This window comes from Stomoxys calcitrans, chromosome 5 (genome assembly GCF_963082655.1).
Source record: "Stomoxys calcitrans chromosome 5, idStoCalc2.1, whole genome shotgun sequence".
Classification (NCBI taxonomy): Eukaryota; Metazoa; Arthropoda; class Insecta; order Diptera; family Muscidae; genus Stomoxys; species Stomoxys calcitrans.
This window is the reverse complement of record NC_081556.1, coordinates 92,997,278-93,018,454: the sequence shown is the minus strand read 5'-3', so window position 1 is coordinate 93,018,454 and position 21,177 is coordinate 92,997,278. Positions and strand designations below refer to the sequence as shown.

General features: G+C 39.5%; 1 protein-coding gene across 2 annotated transcripts; it reads left to right on the top strand.

The window, feature by feature from the left end:
* Positions 1 to 312: 312 nt before the first annotated feature.
* Positions 313 to 20,647, top strand: LOC106095915 (serine-threonine kinase receptor-associated protein). 2 transcript variants are annotated; one of them, XM_013263363.2, is made up of 3 exons: positions 313 to 945; positions 19,474 to 20,139; positions 20,206 to 20,646. In XM_013263363.2, the coding sequence occupies exons 1-3, from the start codon at positions 828 to 830 to the stop codon at positions 20,403 to 20,405; spliced, it is 984 nt and encodes a 327-aa protein (XP_013118817.1). In that variant the 5' UTR covers positions 313 to 827; the 3' UTR covers positions 20,406 to 20,646. The 2 variants fall into 2 exon arrangements, with proteins under 2 accessions (XP_013118817.1, XP_013118818.1); XM_013263364.2 differs by lacking the exon at positions 313 to 945 and adding an exon at positions 19,201 to 19,369 and having other exon boundaries at positions 20,206 to 20,647.
* The last annotated feature ends 530 nt before the right edge of the window (positions 20,648 to 21,177 follow it).

The window sequence follows — 21,177 nt, the reverse complement described above, 5'->3', positions numbered from 1 at the left end:
TATCGTTCTTTTTGGTTTTTTTTCACTTCGTGGCACCCTGTGAAGTTAGAAAACTTTTTGTTGTCCAACTTCAAAGCACTTCACGCAGGTGTGTAAACGGGAGATTATATAAAAAGGCTATAAATCCGTATTTAGTGACCAATGTAAACGTACTTTTATATCAAATCAGGTTGATTTTGGCTCTAGTGTAAAAGCAGCGTAAAAGTAGTTTTCCCTGTACCGATTATGGATTACTTTACTTAACAGCTATCGTAAAATCGAGTATTGGTATCGATATGTCTAACATTTTTTCATTTTTCAACACTATTTTCCAACCATTCGTCTACCACACACAACATCCGACTTTCCGTGAAATAATAACAAAACAACACAACCCAGTCGAGTCGAGAAAATTTTAAGTTTAATTGATTAAAAGTTAAAAGTGATACATTTTGAGACAAAACATTTTCTGTTCGGCACACCATACATCCAAAAAGTTCAATATAATACATAACCTATTATCAAACGGGGAGAGGCAACATCAAGTGCAACAAAAAAGCATCAATAGTGGATGAAAAAAAGAAAAGATAAAAATATCAATCAATAAAATTTGGAAACCACAGGTTAAATTAACATTTTGTTAAACTAAAAGTTAAGAGTTAAACGGGGAATCAAGGTGAAATAAAAGAAAAATCTAGCGAGTGGACGAAAGTTGGTGCAAAGTGGTGAAGGACACTGGTGAACAATTTAGAGAGCTTTACAGCCAAATCTAAAATAGAATCTGTCTCAAGCAGAGCACTAGATTGTATTGTGTTAGTGGAAGAAAAATTATAGATATATCTGAAAAGATGACCACAAATCTTCGTCAAATCCCATTAACGTGCAGTGGCCATACCCGACCTGTGGTTCATTTGGATTTTAGTGATATTTGCGATAGTGGCTACTTTCTAATATCGGCATGTAAAGGTGAGTTTCTTTAGTCGGTTTATGTTTTGTATTTTATTGTTTGTTTGTCTTTTATCTATTATCTCATTCATACTTACTTACTTCATTATTGGATAACTGTGTTTGCGAGAGGTTTGAAGATGATTTGGCATTTTGCAACGATAAGTTCCTCCTATTAATGATTGATTTAAAGCAACGAACAACAATTACACTTATCTCGTTTATTTTAAACTTTTGTACAAATGATGTCTTGGCTGGAGACGTAAAGCGCTGTTAGTTTCTTTAATTAGACATTACTGTTTTTTTGAATCGGACATCATTCAATGATATGTGAGAAGTTTGCCCATGTTCCTTAATGGAATGCTCATGCACAAAATTGCATTTGATAAAAATTTATGGAAGTGGCACCGTGGCGCAGAGGTTAGCATGTCCGCATATGACGCCGAACGCCTGGGTTCAAATCCCGGCGTGAACATCAGAAAAAATTTCTGAGGTTGTTTTCCCCTAACTATTGCTGGCAACATTAGTGAGGTGTCCTGCCATGTTAAATCTTCTCTAGCAAGTGATGTCGCTAAGCGACACGCCATGTGGACTCATTGAGCTTAAACATTAATCGGACTGCACTCATTGATATGAGAGAAGTATCCCCTGTTCCTTAATGAAATTTTCATGGGAAATTTAGTATTTAGTTTAGTCTAAATCCCAGAATCTAATCACTTTTGCTCGATATGACCCCCCCTTTTTCAGCTGCACGAATGTAATCTGTCGTTAATCTGTGAATCCATACTACAATGTTTTGCAGTCAGTCTGTCGAAATCACCATAGCGGCCGAACGCGCAATGCTAGCCGCTTGTAATTTTGCCCAGATACTTAATATTGATGTTTATCGTTGGGGATTGCAAATGGGCCATTTCGGTTCAGATTTGGATATAGCACCCATATAAAACGATCTCCCGATTAGAATTCTTGAGCCCCTGGAAGCAGCAATTTTCATTCGATTTCGCAGAAATTTTATATTTGGTGTTCCGTTATGACTTTCAACAACTTTGGCAAGTACGGTCCAAACCTGTCTATAACCTGATATAGCTCCCATATAAACCGATCTTCCGATTTGACTTCTTGAGCACCTTGTAGCTACAAATTTCGTCCGATTTGACTGAAATTTTGCACATAGAGTTCTGGTATGACTTCCTACAGCAGTGCTAAGTACGGTCCAAAACGGTTTAAAACCTGATATAGCTCCAGTATAAACGAATCTCCCGATTTGACTTCTTGAGCCCCTGGAAGCCACAAATTTCATTTTGTCATTCTGCAAACGGAAATCGAAATTTTCATTTGCGACTTTATGACGTGTATGAAGTGTATTATTGAGCTGAAACTTTGCACTCATTCTTTTTTTGTTCACAGGCATGATAAGTTCGAAGATGGGCTATATCAGACTATATCTCAATTAGACCCCAACTCTATTAGATCTACCGACTTAAGTTCTTAGGCCCATAAAAGCAACATTTGTTATCCGATTTCGCAGCAATTTGAGACAGTGAGTTATTTGCACTCTGACATCTTTTTTCAATTTGACCAAGATCGGTTCAGATTTAGATACAGCTGCCATATAGACCGATCTCTCGATTTAAGGCCTTGGGCCCATGAAATGCGCATTTATTGTCCGATTTCGTGGAAATTTCGACGGTGAGTTAAGTTAGGCCCCTCGACATCCTAGCTTTATTTGGCCCTAATCGGGGCAGATTTTGAAATAGCTGCCGTATAGACCGGTCTCGCGATTTAAGCTTTTGGGCCCATACCGAATGAAATTTAGGACAGTGATTTGCGTTAGGCCTTTCGAAATCGTTTAATTTTTGCTAGATCGGTTCAGATTTATATATAGCTGCATATATATCCCAATCTTTCGATTTAGGTATTGGGCCCATAAAATTCGCATTTGAATTTATTAACAGATTTCGCTGAAGCAAAGCACAATGAGTTACGTTAGGTCCTTCGACATTCGTATCGAGTATGATTAAAATCGGTCTATGTTTCGATATAACTGCCATATAGACCCATCACACAATTTAGGGTCTTTGGTTCATAACAGGAGTGCTTACTGTTCGATTTCGTTGAAATTTGGTGTAGCGAGTTGTTGCCATGTATACCGATCTCACGATTTAAGGTATTAGGCCCATAAAGGCGAATTTATTAAACGATTTCGCTTATATTAGGTGCAGGGAGTTCTGTTAGGACCTTCGACATTCGCACCGAGTATGGTCAAGATATATTTGGATATAGCTGCCATATAACCTGATCTCCCAATTTAAGTTCTTGGCAAGTTTATTACTCAGTTGTGTTAGACTCTTCGAAATTTGTGTCCAATATAGTTCAAATCGGTCAATATTTGAATATAACCGTCATATACATACACCGATTTAAGTTCTTAAGCCCATAAAAGGGACATTTTTAACTGAAGAATTTGATACAATGAGTTGTGTTAGAACCTAACATACCTTCATGAACATGGTGGAGATCGTACTTAACGCCTTTTTCCCCTTTTTTTAAGTTCTTTTTGCCTCATAAGGCGAAGAAAATTTTTATTTCATATTTTTTTTTGCCACAATCACGCAATTTTATTATGCAATTTTTTTTTAAGTCGAACTTCTTTCCCCACCTAAGGAAAATGACAAATATAGCGAATATTGTACATAATCAAACTGAGGAAATTTTGAGTTAAACACAAGCTACAAGCAAAACATAGCAAAATATATCCAATAGGTTGGGGTAGGAGGCCTTCAGAAATTCGGACCCAATATTTGGTCATATACGCAATCTTCACAAAATTTCCTTTCTGTTGAAAAGGTCCATAAGAGGTAAAATTTTTTAAAATACTTCCAGACTGGATTAGCTCTTAAAGTTTTTCTTCCACAATATTTGTATTTTACCCAAAACTTCATTAAATTCGAGAACTTGATTGTGCATATTCCGCACAATTTCACTTGGGTGGGAAAGGCCCCAAATAAAATTAATATTTGTATTCTTGGGGTTATTTTAAGGGTTGTGCAAAAAATAGAGTTTGTAGCGATTTTCGCTGTAAACTGCCATTTTGCTCCTATATCTAAGTCGTATTTGGTATAGTTACTAGGGCATCAAGTTTGATTCACATATAAAAATTCATTCCAATTGCGATGCGAGTTGTTTAGGCCCATGAAAATAAATCGGAGGAAAGTTAATAATGGGGATTTATCAATTTATAGATTTGTGTTCAACGTATTGGATGTAAGTGTTTCAACGCATACGAGTAGATGCACTTCCTTTAATAAACATTAACCAAATTGCCCAAAAGTTGAAGCTTTTAGAGACCCTAGAAATACCGAATATATGGACTATGAATGAACATTGTTGGCTACTTCCAGCTTTTGTCCATTCTTTATTTGTGCTACTTCATTGGGATGTTGCTTTACTTGGATGTTTTCAATTCACTCCTAGAATTCTTAAAATAAACAGGTTGGAGGTGCTTTATATAACCTTGATCATAATGTTAAGATTTCATGTTGGTTTGCATGTATACATGCACGTAAGTATTCCCATTGTGATGTTGACTTTAACATTAATCAAAGTAACTGTGATCACATGAACACTGTAGAGCTCAAAACCTGTGGAACAAAAAAAAAAATTATTTCAAAATAAATAAAAATTGTGTTTGAGTGGTGTTTTTTTTTTCCAATTACCTGCTAAATAACAATTTTCGGGAAATTTTGTAATATAACGAATTTTTTGCTCAAATTTAGCATAGAACGTGAATATGGTAAAAAATAGTAAAAACAAGTAAATCGTGCTGAGTTCGGCCGAGCCGAATCTTATATACCCTCCACCGTGGGTCGCTTTTGTCAAGTTCTTTGGCCGATATCTTTTTATAGGCAAGCAAAGGATAGTGTATAAAAATTGCTATGCTATTTGAGCTATACCAAGCTATAATGTGCCCTATAGTGGCTCAAGAAATAAAATCGGTTTATATGAAATTTATATCAAGTTGTAAACCGATTAAAACCAATTGTTGGAAGCAAAAAACAAAACATTTCATGCAAAATTTCAGCCAAAAGGGTTAATAATTGCTCCCTGTAGCGTCTCAAGATGTTAAGATTCGAAATCGGTTGGGAACAATAACATGTTATGAATCGATTTTAATCATACTTGGCTAACCAAAACAGTGCATGCAAATTTTCAGCAAAATCGGATAATATTTTGTTAACTAGAGGTTCAAGAAGTCAATATGCGAGATGGATTTATATAGGAGCCATAAGCGTAGAAAGACCTCTGAGGTGGATTAAGCATCCCCGAGAAAAGTTTTAGCCCCCACCCCAGAATTTTAAAAGTTACATAGTTTTCGACAAAATATGCTAATTTTATTGCTATTCAAATGGTTTTAGCCCAACCCAGAAAGCTGGGCTGGATTCGCTAATGATGAGAGCTATAATTGGTAATGAACCGATTTAGACCATACTTGGCACTGTTGTTGGTCAATCCCAAGCACTACATGCAAAAATTCAGCCAAACCACATAATAATTGCGCCCTCTGGTGGCACAAGAAATCAAGACCCGAGATCGGTTTATATGAGAGTTATATCAGGTTATGATCCGATTTGGACCATACTTAGCACACTTGTTGGAAGTAAAAATAAAATACCTGGTGCTAAATTTCATTGGGTCAAAAATCGGATCGCCTTGCTTTATTCCTTCCAAAGATAGCGTGCTTTCAGCAGACGGACAAGGCTAATTCGAATTAGAATGTCAAGACGATCAGGAATATATATACTTTCTTGGGTCTCAGATCAGCATTTCGATGTGTTACAAACGGAGTTACAAATTAGTATATCCCCCATCCTATAGTGGAGGGTATAAAAATGGATAACCAGAATGGAGAAGAGGAGCTACAGAAATGTGGGTTTGGTAAAGTGTTGAGATGGCTGCCCATTGGCTTTGAGACCACGGATACGACGATGTTAAAAAAATCGATGGTTGAACAACCTGGCGCATTTTGCCAAATATGGCGGGGATCCTGCCATCCGTTCTCCCGAGGTTCGAGAGTGACTTAACCTTATACCAAAACCGGTAACATTGCTTCAATTGTGTCAGTCACATGTTATGCGTATGTTCTTTGACTAGCCTGTTCAGCTCGCTGATTCTGTGATTAGTGGAGTTCCCATCACGCTCGTCTGCGGGTACCATTGTGTGCCTGCAAAATTGGGCCGCACCTGTAGTATTCGACCGGCTGGTATAAAGCTAGCGGCTGTTGCGTTAATGATGTCACGTAATTTCCTCTCGGCAACTGGCGATTGATGGTGAGTATTATTGGGATGTGATCTGATTCCAAATTAATGACGGCTTGCCATAATACGTCACTCAGGAGATGAGGGAATGAAATGAAATGAAATAATGTCTCGTAATCCTAGTGGGGGCATCTTCATTCACCGTGCAGATCGTGGAGCCTTCAATCTGCTCTGCCAAAGCTATACCCTGCTGCCCATCACCTAGGGGAGAATGCTATGAAACTTGACAACCATTAAAGTCTCCTAAAACCAGGCGTTTATGGTCAGACAGTAGGCCACTAATGTCGAGCCTGTAAAGTTGGCCATAAACTGGGACAGTACCAGAACCGACTGCTATCCCCATACATTCCATGTAGAGGTCACTAGCGCCAAGCGCAGGCCATATGGTTCTATATTCCAAGGAATAGTGTATTACTGAGGCAAATATCTCACCTCCACTCCTATTCGATCCTTACGGATCTGTGCGCAGGTTTTGGTCACATTGTCCAACTGCTATCTATGTTCGCTCAACATCCTGCGACATCTTCAGTTGGACTATGCTCCCGTTGTGGCGTAAGGTCAGAGCAAAATCTCTCATGACGAAAAACGTACAAACACGTACGCTGAGGCTACAGCCTTTGACCGATCAAGGATTCCATTGGGTAAATTCTTTACACAGAACCAGTTGCCATGGGGTTGTGGAGTTTATAGTCATCCCGTTCGCGGTTATTGTATGCTATGTAAATATTCCATTCGCAGTCCTGGTTTTGGTAAAACAAACAAGAAAATTATAGCAGCTATTTTCAAAATATATTCAAACTGGATATTTTATACCAGTGTTGTCCCAAGTAGCGAAGACACCGTATAACAATTAAATCGGGTTTACATATATTTATGGTCTTCCCGGTTGCCTCGTACTCGGATCGATCGTGGATCGATTCCCACCTGGTTGTTGTTGTCGCCACATTTGCATGAAGAGATGGCGATCCTCGTCAAGCTCTTGTTGTTTTTGTAGTACACCGAGGCGGCAGTCCTTTCCGATGAAGCATTACATCGGATCAATCTGGTACGTACAACCGGCTGCCATGGGATTGAAGCTCTTAAGGTGAGAAAGCTCGTTCCGGTACATACGACCGATCGCCGCATGAGCTTATGATGGCCGTTGGCTATTTAAGGGCCGTGACGCCGTCGAGCGTCATAGGCATTCAATATTTAAGCAGGAGCCGGTGCCGCCCGGCCTCTCACTGACACTCTTCTCGTCGATACCGCTGATTGTCCTCGGCTGCAGTTTCAACAACTCCTCATGGAGCATTTCATTATCCACAACCTGTGGACGTGCCGGGTAGCTCCCAGCTAAGCTTCTCGTGATAACGAGGAACACCATACATATTAGAGCCTAAAGTTTCAGCCTGTTTGGTTCTCTTAGTTATCTCTTGCCGGGACCTGATGTCTGGTTGGTCGATATTGTGGTTTCACAATGGATTATAATTGCCTAGGTGAGTCTGTTTAAAAAATAGACTGCCACTGTAACCTAACTTAATCTACATGTATTTGTGCATTATGTAGCGATTGGTTATACTGGCCTAGTCTTCGCTTATCTCCCTTTTTCTTAATTAATCGTCTTATTACGGGAGATTTTAGATTTCTTTACACGGCTCAAAAAGTTTTGTTTTGTTGTTTTTGTAGCGGTGTATTGTACACTGAGGCGACAGCCCTTGCCGATGAAGGATTCAAACTGTACAATTCGGTACGTACAACTGGTTGCAATGGGATTGGTTTTGTTTTTTCTTTCTTTTTTTGTTGTTTTAATCTTTCGTCTGCTTGATTCTGTTGAGTATGCAAATCCAGGAGTTCTGCGACTAAAGTGGGGTGCGTCCAGAGGGATCTGGCTGGACAGTCAAACAGGTGAAATGTGTCGTCATATTTGTTCTGTCATGTTCTTATGCATCTGACGCACGTTTTGGCGTTGGGCAAAATATTTCTTTAACTTACAATACATACGAAATTTACGGTTTGTTGTTGCTGTTGCTCTTTGCAGTCAGACAGGCAGCTGTAATTAATTTCCTTTAACGAATGCGAATTGCTGTTCTGCACACACACACACACACAGGCAAACACACTTAATAATGTACATGACGTTTTGTTATTGAATCGATGATAAACTCGATGCACATACGGGAAGCACCTTGAAAGTTCTTGTTGTAGCTTTTTGTTGTTGTTTGGGTGAGAGAATTTTTTGTTGTACCTGCATTCATTCATTTGTGGTTTTTTTTTCATAATCAATATTTACGTTTTTTATTGCTTATTTTTATATGTTTAAAACAATTTATTTATAAACTAATGTATGTGCTTTGTTTTGTTAGAAATTCGTTTAATTATTGTAACAAATGTTGTTTTGAACACATTTATTTTCTTGTGATAGGTATAAAATGTTCATGTTCTTGTCCAATTATATGTTCGAAGAGAACGAATTATTTGGACGTTAAAATACTGAATATTCAAAAAGTAACAAACTCGCTGCACAGATATACCAAATGCCAAAAACTACCCAGCTAACAAAACTTTCCGATTTCGGTCCGACAATCGGTCCGATATCGGATCCGATGTCCTACCGACATCGTAACTAAAAACGAGCGAAGTGGTTGTCATGTTGTTGCAATGACACGGCCGAGGGAAATCTGATATATTTACCGCCATATCGCACCGATGTTGGAGCAAAATCGGATGGGGAATTTTACATCGTACCGAATTTGGACAGAGTTCGTAGACGATTTCGGACCGATTTCTTGATGAATGTCTTATAACTTATCAAACGAAACAAAAATTCCAAGACAACAGTTAACGGCACCACACGCAATTCTAAAAACAAAATATCCACCACTTGTGTACATTCCACACAGGTGGTAAAGAAATGTTGCCATGCAAAAATAAAAAGGAACCAAACCAAACATTCCTCCGACATGCCGTACAGAAATCGCTCAGATTTCGTTCTTATATGTCGGAACAGAAAAAATAAATTTCATCAGACTTGTCGAATTGATTTGTTTCCGGATTTGCAAAGAATTGTCGTATATTTCGTCCGACTATGTGCAGACGTCAAACAAAGCCGGATCATATTATTAGCTGGGTAATTTATCCATTACTTTACCTCCGCAAAATTATTATTTAGAATCACCCTGTCTCGGTTATAACCGGATAGCTTTTATTGAATATATGTACGTATTAAGCTTAACAACAAAATAAGTACCAAATGTTTTTGCTATCGTGTTTCATGGTTTCCATGCCGGCGGATCGCTTTGATTGCAACCAAGGAGTATTTAATTAGAAGCTTACATTGGTTCTTTACTATGACTATTATGGGACTTAAGGATGCATTTCGAAAAATTTCTACCGATTGGCCAATCGCTCTCCAGGAAGAGCGGGTTTGATATTGGGTGGAGTGATCGAACTATCTAAAGCTTTTGATAAGTTCGAAGCAACGAAAACAGGGGCTGAAGGTTGTGAGAGGTACTCCAGAACAAAGATGAGTGTCTGCTTCACTACGCAGAAAAAAAATGTCCTAAAATTTCAATTAAAAATTTATATGAAAATAAAGTCCTTTTCAATTAAAAAAAATGATTGGTCCATTAATTGGTTAATTCAATATTTTTTTTCAATTACAGTCGTGATTGAGGTTTGTGCAGTTTCAATCAAAAAATTAATTGATTCAATTAATTTTTTGATTGAATCTGAAAGAATTTCAATTACTATCGTAATTGAAATTTTTTTTAAATTTTTAATTAAAAATTAATTAACTCAATCATTTTTTTTAATTGAATCGATAAATGTTTGAATTACAAATTGGTCTTAGACATAATACCCCTTTTTTAAGTTGTAGTTGTTTTAGCAGTGTGTTGTACACTGAGGCGGCAGCCTTTACCGATGAAGGATCAATTTGGTATGCACAACCGGCTGCCGGGGGATTGCCTTCTTTTATAACATCTGCACATTAGCCTTTAATTGATTTAACTTAAGTACCATATTACATATCGTCCCCTGCAATATAGCTGGAAGTAGATTTCGAAGGCCCATACGTCCCACATTTCGGCAAATATATAGCAATCCCATACCAGCCGGCTCTACGAACAGGATTTCAAAAAAAAAAATTGCAAAAAATTTTAATTTTTTTAATTGGATCAATTAAAAATTCTAAAAAAATTTCAATCATTTTTTAATTGGATCAATTAAAAAATTAATTGCAAATTTTAATTATTTTTTAATTGAATATTTACGTTTTTAACTGAATATATTTTCAATCACTCCGTCAAAATATTATCATTTTGATGTCATATAATATTATCATTTCATTATTGAAGCAGTTTCAATTAAAAAATTAATTGGATCAATGAAGTTCTTGATTGAAACTGATTTCCATTTTTTCTGTGTAGCAGCATATAACCTCTGCCACAAATATCGTCCCTATAGCTATTTAAATGTTAACCTTTTTGGACCAAATTTAGTATGCATAGTGGTAGTCATGGAAGAAAACAAAGTGGTGGATTATAAATATTATGTTATATTATGACATCTGACTTGTGCCGAGTATCCAATATATATTTGTCGGTTTGTTTGTTTGTCCGTATAGACTCAAAAATGGTTGAACCGATTTACCTGATTCTATTGAATGGGGGGATGGACCCCCCACTTAATCCAATTTTAAAAATAACAAGTCTCGGAGATTGGTTACGCTTTTTAAAAAACATTTTTTTGGAACATTATAGTAGTCCGAAAATACGAATTACGTGGTTTAAGAAAGATTTTCTTTGGGCCATTATTGTAGTCCGAAAATACGAATTTGCAAAAAAAAAAATTTACGCTATTTAAGAAACATTTTCTTTGGACCATTATAGTAGTCCGAAAATACGAATTACGTGGTTTAAGAAAGATTTTCTTTGGGCCATTATTGTAGTCCGAAAATACGAATTTGCAAAACAAAATTTTTTGGTGGGGAAACTGGGGAGAACACTCCATTCCAAAAACGGATACGGACCCTCCCACTTAATTCAATTCTCATAAATGCCAAATCTCGGGGATTGGCTACGCAGTTTAAGAAAAAATTTTCTTTGGACCATTATAGTAACCCAAAAATACGAATTTGCCAAATAAATTTTGGGGTGGGGTAACTGGGGAGAACGCTCCATCTCAAAAACCGCCCAAACGGATTTATTTAGCGATCAGATCAAACAAAAAGTATTTCAGAGAAGAAAATGTATGTGCTATCTACTTTTGGGCCAAGCACCAAAACACCTTACCCGATTTTCAGGACCAAGTGTCAGTACCTGCGGGTATTTGGGATACAAATGAATTGTATACCGAATCTAGCGTTCACTTTAATGGCCAAGTGTTGTGGCTGCCCCTTCCACCCCTTTCGCAAAATACATCCCAATGAGGACATACATGTTAACCAACCAATGGACCCGGCACGGGATAGCTGTGAACACCACTCAGGCTGGAACTTTGTATTCCGATCAGTATGGTGTTCATAGATGTCACGAGAAGCTTAGCTGTGAGCAAACGGGCTTGTCCACAGGTTGCCGATAGAGGAATGCTCCATACGGAGCAGCTGCAACTCGTTATGACAAGGCGAGTTATTAGCGCCTTTAAATAACCAATGGCCACCATGTTCCCGCGGCGATCGTTCCCTTGGTCCGGAATGAGCTTGCTCATCTACAGGAGCTTGACGAGGGTCGCCACCTCCACATGCGATTGTGACAACAATAACAATGATTGTGACCATAGAACAAATAAAAAGTTTTTGGAAGTGGTATAAAAATCTGACGCACTATTATTTGGTCAAGTGGCCGCCCCACCCCCAACTAGCATGTTTGGTCTAAAGGCACTAAAAAGTTCAAATGATGGATATTTGGAATTAGGGTATGACACACCACAATTCGGGCATGTGGACCCAGAATGATAATATGAAAATCAAATGTAAGGTATTTGAAATAACAGTTCTAATACAGTAGTAGGTAATCGTAGCGCAGAGGTTAGCATGTCCGCCTATGACGCTGAACGCCTGGGTACGAATCCTGGCAGGAATATCAGAAAAATGTTCAACGGTGGTTATACCCTCCTAATGCTGGCGACATTTGTGTGGTACTTTGCCATGTAAAAACTTCTTTTCAAAGAGGTGTAGCTCTGGGCCGCGTAGTTTGGACTCGGTTATAAAAAGGAAGTCCCATATCATTGGGCTTAGAATTGAATCGGACATTACTCATAGATTTGTGAGAAATATGCCCCAGTTCCTTAATGGAATGTTCGTGGGCAAATTTGCATTGCAATACGGCATTTCAATTTGAGAGCTAGTGTCTGTTGCAAAACTTCTTCTCCAAAACTCCAAATATGCAACCACAACGATCATGGAAATATTGGATTCAGTTAGATGCGAAGCGAACTGACAAGGCGAATTATTGCAAATGTGCCTAAGAAACATTCCGGGCAAACCTCTCACATATCACCGGCTTCTGTCCGTTTCAAGTTTTAAACTCAATGATAAGTGTGTGTCGCAGATGACAGTGTGTCACAGAACCTCTTTTGGGAAATATTGGGTTGCCCAAAAAGTAATTGCGGATTTTTCATATAGTCGGCGTTGACAAATTTTTTCACAACTTGTGACTCTGTAATTGCATTCTTTCTTCTGTCAGTTATCAGCTGTTACTTTTAGCTTGCTTTAGAAAAAAAGTATTTTTGATTAAAGTTCATTCTAAGTTTTATTAAAAATGCATTTACTTTCTTTTAAAAAATCCGCAATTACTTTTTGGGCAACCCAATATTTTTACATGGCAAAGTATCTTACAAATATCTCCAGCATTAGGAGGGGATAAACACCGCCAGAATTCGGACCTATGCGTTCAGCGTCACAGGTGGACATGCTAATTTCCGCCTTTAAACAACTAAAGACCATTATGTTACCGCTGCGATCGATCCTATGAACCGGAACTAGTTCGCTCACCTATGGCATCTTAACGAGGATGGTAAAATTTTTTATAAATTTATTTTATTTAGTATTGAAAAAATGCATTGCGAAAGGGGTCCGGTTAAGCAGTAGTTCATATGAATGGACAAAGGCAAAGGTCTTTGAGACAAGTGGCTAGCCATCGTGGTTGGTAGATGCATGTCCTTCAAGCAAGCCTATGCGTTCGTTTTTGCTGTAGGATGTATAAGGCTCCGCACACCAGAATCAATTCTTATCTATTTGGTTTTTTCTATCTTTTCTAATTTGAGACAGGTTTCTTTCTTGAGTGTGTATGGCATTTTAATGACTTCCTCTATTTTTCATTTTGAGGGAATTATTTCCTGGGGACTTATTTCCATCCGGCTATACATGCATGCAAGTAGGTTTACTTTGTCATAATAATAATAAAAACTTTCTTTGTGCTTTGTTCTATTCTATTTATTTATACACAATTTTATCGTATAGTACTTATACTATACAATTTCTGCTCGCACATTTGAGGGGGAATTTTATTCTTGTTCACCTTGATTAGTTGCAAAATGCTTACACTATTGATTGTGTGAATTGCTATTAAATATAAAAAAATATATTCAAATTGTAAATTCATAACAAAATTAAATAAATATGCATGGTCTTGATAATGCAATGCACATGCAATCATGGCCAGGCAAGGGTATATAGAATATCGTTAGGTGCGGGATTTAACGCATTTCATGTATTTCAAAAAAAGAAAGTTTACTGCTTTGACTTTAAAGTTTGAAGCCTGTTGCAAAATAAGCCCCCCCTTATGGAAAAGTTTTAACAAGTTAAAAGAACAAATCTTTTCAATCCCATGGCAGACGGTTGTAAGTACTTACCGGATTGACCCGATGGAGTACTTCATAGGCAGTAACTAATTAGCAAAGTGGGATAAGTTCAAATTTCTTTCACATCATTCCTGTTATTTGATTCCCACATTGTCTCAATTGGCCACTTCGTAATGATTGTTGATGTTGTTGTTCTAGCAGTGTGTTGTTGTCGCAGCCACATTTCCATGTGGAGTTTGTGGAAGTAGAACGAGATATGAATATCCATGTTTGGGTTAAGTGTCTGGGGGACCGCCACACCCCAAAAAAACCCCTTTCGCAGGGCATATTTACCAGAACTATGGTAATATGGGGCTCAACCAATCCCATGGTAGCCGGTTGTACGTACCGGATTGACTCGATGAAGTCCTTCATCGGCAAGGGCTGCCGCCTCAGTGTATAACACGAATACTGCCGACGATGGCAATATAGAGCTCAAATGAAGGGTTTGTGGAATTAGAATGCAAATATGAATATTTATGTTTGGAGTTAAGTGTCTGGAGGACCGCTACACCTAAAAGGTGGCGATCCTCGTCCAAAGGTCCGATCGCAGCGGGAACGTGATGGCCGTTGGTTATTTAAAGGCGCCAATAATTCGCCTTGTCAAATCGAGCATCATAGGTACTCAGTATTTGTGCAAGTGCTGGTGCTTCCCAGCCTCTCACTCCGTTGCAATTACTCCGTATGGAGCATTCCACTATCCGCAGCCTGTGGACGCGGCCGGTAGCTCGCAGCTAAGCTTCTCGTGACAGCAATGAACCCCACACAGATTGTACCTCAATGTTCAAGACTGTGTGGTGCTCACAGCTATCCCGTGACGGGAGCAGTGTGTTGTACACTGAGGCGGCAGCCCTTGCCAATCGGACCTATGTTTTGATATAGCTGCCATATAAACCGATCTTGGGTCAGGACTTCTTAAGCCTCTAGAGGGCGCAATTCTCGTCCGATTTGACTGAAATTTTGCATGTGGTGTTTCGGTATCACTTCCAACAACTGCGCTAAGTTTGATTCAAATCGGTATGTACTACCGGTTGCCATGCGATTGGGTAATGAATGTAACAGTTCAATGTTTCTATGTCCCTAATTTGGTTTCTGATTTCTATTAAATATCCACGTCAATGAACTCAGTTGCTTGGATGGGGTGCGTCGAGAGTGATCTGAGTGTGAGTTAGTCAAGTAGGATCGCCTGGGTAGATGAACATGCGATGCGTTTGTTGCGGACCCTGGTTTCTAGTATCTAACGCGTTGTATCAATTATAGCCATGTAAAAATGGAGGCGGCTGCATCTGCCGAAACATATTTGAGCCAGAACTATTCTGGCTTGCCGTGGGAGTAAAACTTCTTCAGGCGCTATGGGCGGCGGATAACCCTAAAGAATTATATTCACTCGATAGCTGTCCACTGCCTTTGCAGCCATATCCTCATGAATCTTATCTAGACCCCCAAATACACTGGCTCATCTAGACGCTTCCTTTGTAGTGCTGAACCTATCTAGATCCAATCCGACGTATCTGGGCGGAGATTGTCTAACTACATTATGATAATTTGTACCGTAATACCGCACAGAAAGAATCTTTATCTGCTGATGATTCCCATGAGAGCTGAAGAGACAGCTCGTCACAGTTCATAGAGAAAAATTGTGGCAGGTCTTAATCTTATTCCACTGAGTGTCGATCAGCTGGCGAGTCCAGACTGCCGCTGCATGGTCCACTACTGACCTGCCAATTGTTTTATATGTATTCAATAAAGTTTCTTCGTTAGTAACTTACCGGCAAGTGATTGGAGGACCTTGATTATACTGCAGATTTTGTTACAAAATGCAATAGAATGTGCGGATGATATGCAAAGGCTTTCAAACAGCACTCCAAGAGTTTTGGATTAGTTGATGGTCGGATTGGTTACCCCATCGATCCTCACATTCAGTTGCCAATGTACTTCTGCTATCCTTGTAGTGAACAATGTGGCTGCATATTTAGTAGCAGATATTTTAAAATTTCTAACCCAAATTAGCAAGCCAAATTGGCCACAAGATCCTAAAGGTAGACATGATGCAAGCGTCTGCATATGCTACGATTACGAAACCTTTTGGAGGATGAGTATTAGAGAATATGTACGGATTGGATAGTGACTTAGAAATCAACCCGCTTAGGGAGATTCCGTTCAACATCTCCCATTCAACCCGCTTTGGGGGCTTCGACTTCTTATCCCCAAATAGGAAAAACGACTGGCGACCCACAAATAATTAGCGATTAAACGTTTTTCACCTGTCTAGAGGAATGAGCCCATTTTCAAAAAGTATCTAAATTCTTCGATAAGTCAAGGACCGGCTTTTGGCACAGACTGACCTGGTTGAGACCTCGGCTAATATATCCAGTAATGGCGTGTATCCAGCAAAGCAATAATTGGGCTATGCAGTTTGCCAAATTCATTCCAATGCTTAGCACATGGAAAGCGTCTTAGCGCTAATGTTGAGAGAAAGCAAACTCCTTCTTGCTCCTGGCTTTATTAGCAGGATCATTCTGCCCAAATTGCACAAACGACTGGCGACCCACAAATTATTAGCGACTCAACGTTTTTCAGCTGTCTAGAGGAATGAGTGCACTTTCAAAAAGTATCTAAATTCTTCGATAAGCACGGACTGACCTGGTTGAGACCTCGGCTAATATATGCAGTAATGGCGAACTAGCAAAGCAATAATTGGGCTATGCAATTTACGAATTCATTCGAAAGCTCAACACATGGATAGCGTGATAGCTTATGTTGAGAGAAAGCAAATCGGTCTTTAAAACTATTTCTTGCTCGAATTCTTCTTTCCTGGCTTCATTAGCAGGATCATTCTGCCCAAATTGCAGAAATAGGGAAGTATAGGGGTAGCCAGAGACAGGTTAAAGAAATTGGTAATTTACTCGACTCCCTGTTCATCCTTCAGCAGCAGTTTAATGTCCACAACCCTGTCTATTAGCTGTACTTTTCCCAATGCATGTTGTTGTTGTAGCAGTGTGTTGTACACTGAGGCGGCTGCCCTTGCCGATGAAGAAATCCATCGGGTCAATGCGATACGTACAACCGGCTGCCAATGCATGTGTTTTTGTGTAATGGCAAATTTTCTTGGTATTCTGTGCATCTGTTGGAAGTTGTATTGATGGCTTCGAATGCTAGACGATGGCAACGGCTCTCGCTGTTGCTCCGTGTGCGCATGTTCGAATCCCGAACAGCGGATTTTTTTCATTTTCAAGTTTTTTGCCTGTAAGGGCAAAGATCATTACATTTTACAATTTTAGTTTGTTTCTCTTTCGAGACGAGCTCAATGATCGTAGATTTTCTTTGCAAGTGGAAAAGAAAAGCCAGAGATTGCCTTTCTATTTTTTAAATTGAACTAAATATTGTATATCAGATTCGTGTTATTGGGATATTATAAAAATATAAAAATTCGCTCAAGTCGGCTCGCCCATATCCAAGATATCTCATTTTTAAATTTTAGGTCAAGGGGGAGATCCCGCCTCACATTCAGGTATATTATTCCTTCTCTACTGTCCTACGCAATCTGTGTAGGATGGGTTAGGTTGAAAAGAGAGTGCGGATATTAATCTGCTCCACGTCACTATAGACATACACCTAAGCCAGTAATCGTCTGAATGTGCGCTCTAAACATAAAAAGTAACCTCGAAAAACAAAATTTTAAGTTAAGAATTCCGTGCTACTTACAAAATTCATAATTGTTTTCTATACCACTGCCCTATGTTTGTTCATCGTGTCCCCACCTAATTACCGTTGTCTGTTAGCCGCGAAAGCCGGACAATGACATAGGAAATGCTCCAACGTCACATCATCTTTCCCACATGCCTTACACATGCCATCACTTGCCGCACCGATTTTGCATCAGTGAGCTCGTAGTCCTATGTGTCCCGTTATGATACCAAAAGCTATACTGATCCCCTTTATACTTCCTTTCAGTAATAGTCTCGTCCTTTCACGATACGGATCACCCCATAGGATTTTCGTCGCCCTACCGTCTGTTTCGCTGTTCCACAGTGTTACATGCGTTTGTCGCCCACGCCATTAAATCAGACTGCGTCGACCCGGAAGGCTTCGGCTTAATCAAGTTTGTCGACGGCAGTCCGCTGACCTTCACTGCCAAATCGTCTGCCCTTTCATTCCCCCTTACTCCGTTATGGCCCGGTACCCAAACGATGCAAAGAAGGCGTTAATCTCCTTCTTACATTCCAAGACCTTGACGTACTGGTTGCTATTGCCCTTATGGCAATTTTACTCTCCGTAAAGATTTTCACACTCGACGTACTCGCGTTAGTACTACATCACATTACGCATTCCGTGATCGGCCGGATCTCTGCCTGGAAGACCGTATTATGGTCAGGCAGTCTAAACCAGATCTCAGTCCCTGAGTTCTCAATGTAGACTGCCAGGCCCACAGTTCAGCCGTTTTTAAACCTACCACCACAGTATGGGGAGAATTCCGTTTTGTAACACTTTGAAATATTGATCTGGGACCCTATAAAGTCTATATATTCTTGATAGTCTTGACTTTCTAAGTCGATGTAGTAATGTCCGTACGTCTGTGGAAATCACGACAGCGCTCGATCGAGTGAATATATCCGCTTGAAATTTTGCACAAATACTTCTTATTGATGTAGGTCGTTAGGGCTAGCAAAATGGCCATATAGGTTCAGATAACTAAATTTTTAGCGGAATCCATTGTGGCATATTTTGACTTGTTTTCAACTTTAATACATATTCGTACTCTACTCACAAATAGCTTTCATTTGATTCTTTTACTGCGGCTACTGATCTACAAGCCCTCTTAGTGATTGAAATGTAACCATAGTCCGTACTGATGTATATTCGTAGGTTGAACTCTTAACACAGTTGTATTGTTAAAATTACTCTGAGGCCAAAAGATAGGAACAGTTTCATACACATATTCAATTGGTGTAGTGATTTCAATTAAAAGCGAATGCAATTCAAAAATGCTTGCGTGTGCTCAGCTGCATAGTTGTTTCTCTCTCTCTCTCTCTCTCTCTTTCTCTTAATTGGGGGCCGTTAAGTGTTGTTGCTTTGTTTGCTAAGCAAAATGTTTGATGAATGCAGTCGTTGTTGTTGTTGTTGACGTCTGACTAGATGCTGGTTTGCGTTGCATTGTGCGCCCGTCTCGTGGATGGGGATTGCATGGGAGGGTAATCAGGTCGTTGGCATTGAGGCAAGTCATTGAGTCAAGGTTATTTCCGTGAAATATTTGCACAGCAGCCACGACTACGATTTAATATGAAATCGAACGACAAAATACGCATTCTCTGGTTTGTTTGCTTGTTGTTTTTGTTGCCTTTAACAATACATAAAATGGTGATGATATATTTGCGAATAAAATGTTAATGGCTGGCGGTTTTTTTGTTTCTTTCAGATGGCAGTCCTATGTTGCGACAGGGCGACACTGGCGATTGGGTTGGCACCTTCGAGGGCCACAAGGGAGCTGTCTGGGGTGTAGCCCTCAATAAAACTGCCACTTTGGCGGCAACGGGTGCTGCCGATTTTACTGGAAAAGTATGGAATGCCATAACGGGCACAGAAATTCATAGTTTCCAACATAAACACATTGTCAAATCTGTGGGCTTTGATGCCAATTCGGAGAACATAGTCACCGGCAGCAATGAGAAGCTGGTGCGTGTCTTCAATCTGGAGCAACCGCAGGCCGAACCCGAAATGTACAGTGGTCATGGAGGTGCCATAAAGCAGGCTCTCTTCTGCCGCGATGATAAATGTATCATATCGGCGGCCGAAGATAAGACCGTACGTCTGTGGGATCGTTTGACCGGCAACGAGGTGCAACGTCTAACATTCCCCAATAACCCCAACAGTTTAGAGATATCGGTCGACAATCACATACTCACCGTGGCCCATGGCACCAGCATCAGTTTCTGGGATGTGGATTCTCTGAAAAAACTGAAAGAAGTCAAAGTACCAACGAATGTTTCATCGGCCAGTTTGCATCCGGATAAACATGTGTTCGTTTGTGGTGGAGAAGATTTCAAAATGTACAAATTTGATTATATTACGGGCAATGAGATAGGTCAGGCCAATATGTCATATACCAACAATAAAATATTAACAGTTTCATTTTGTATATTCGTTACAGAGTCTTTTAAGGGTCATTTTGGTCCTGTGCATTCGGTGAAATTTAGCCCCGATGGTGAGCTGTATGCCAGCGGTTCGGAAGATGGCACTCTGCGTCTATGGCAGACAACAGTGGGCAAAACATATGGTCTCTGGAAATGTACTGAACCCAATGAATTGAACAATTCCCTCAATTCTCCTCGCGAAGTACAAGCAAATTAAACGTATTATCATTCATGTTTTATTATTACTTTCGCCTTTTATATATTTTCCTACAACTTATTTTTCTTTAACAAAGAGAAGACCCTTTTCGCAACAAAATATTTTCATACAACCATAATCATTGATTGCAAAAAAAAAAAAAAAAATATCATGATTCTTCAAAAAAAAGAACGAAACTCAGCTATCTCGTATCATTTAAGATTTGTATTTGAAATGAAAGAAAAAAGAAACCTATAAAAATATAATATTTGTCTAGATATTACATACAACAAAAACATTTCCGTGTAGTCTGTTTTTATGACATTTTATTTTAAATATTTGTATGACTTGCACTTGTGGGATAGTCTGGCCATTGCTATCGTCGTCGTCGTTGTAGCCACTATTTATTGAGTAGGTGGCGATCCTCGTCAAGGCCTGTAGGTGAGCAAGCTCGTTCAGGTCCAAAGAGCCGATCGGCGCAGGAGCAAGGTGGCCATTGGCCTTGTCATATCGAGCATCATAGGCATTCAGTATTTGCTGTTGTTGTAGCAGTGTGTTGAACACTGAGGCGCAGCCCTTGCCGATGAAGGACTCCATCGGGTCAATCCGGTACGTACAACCGGCTGCCATGGGATTGCTTCAGTATTTGTTCAAGAGCCGGTGCCGCCCGGTCTATCACTCTCCCTACTGCTGATTGTCTGCGACTGCCGTTGCAGCTACTCCGTATAGACGCGGCCGGTAGATCGCAGTTAAACTTCTCGTGACAGCAATGAACACCACACAGATTGGACCT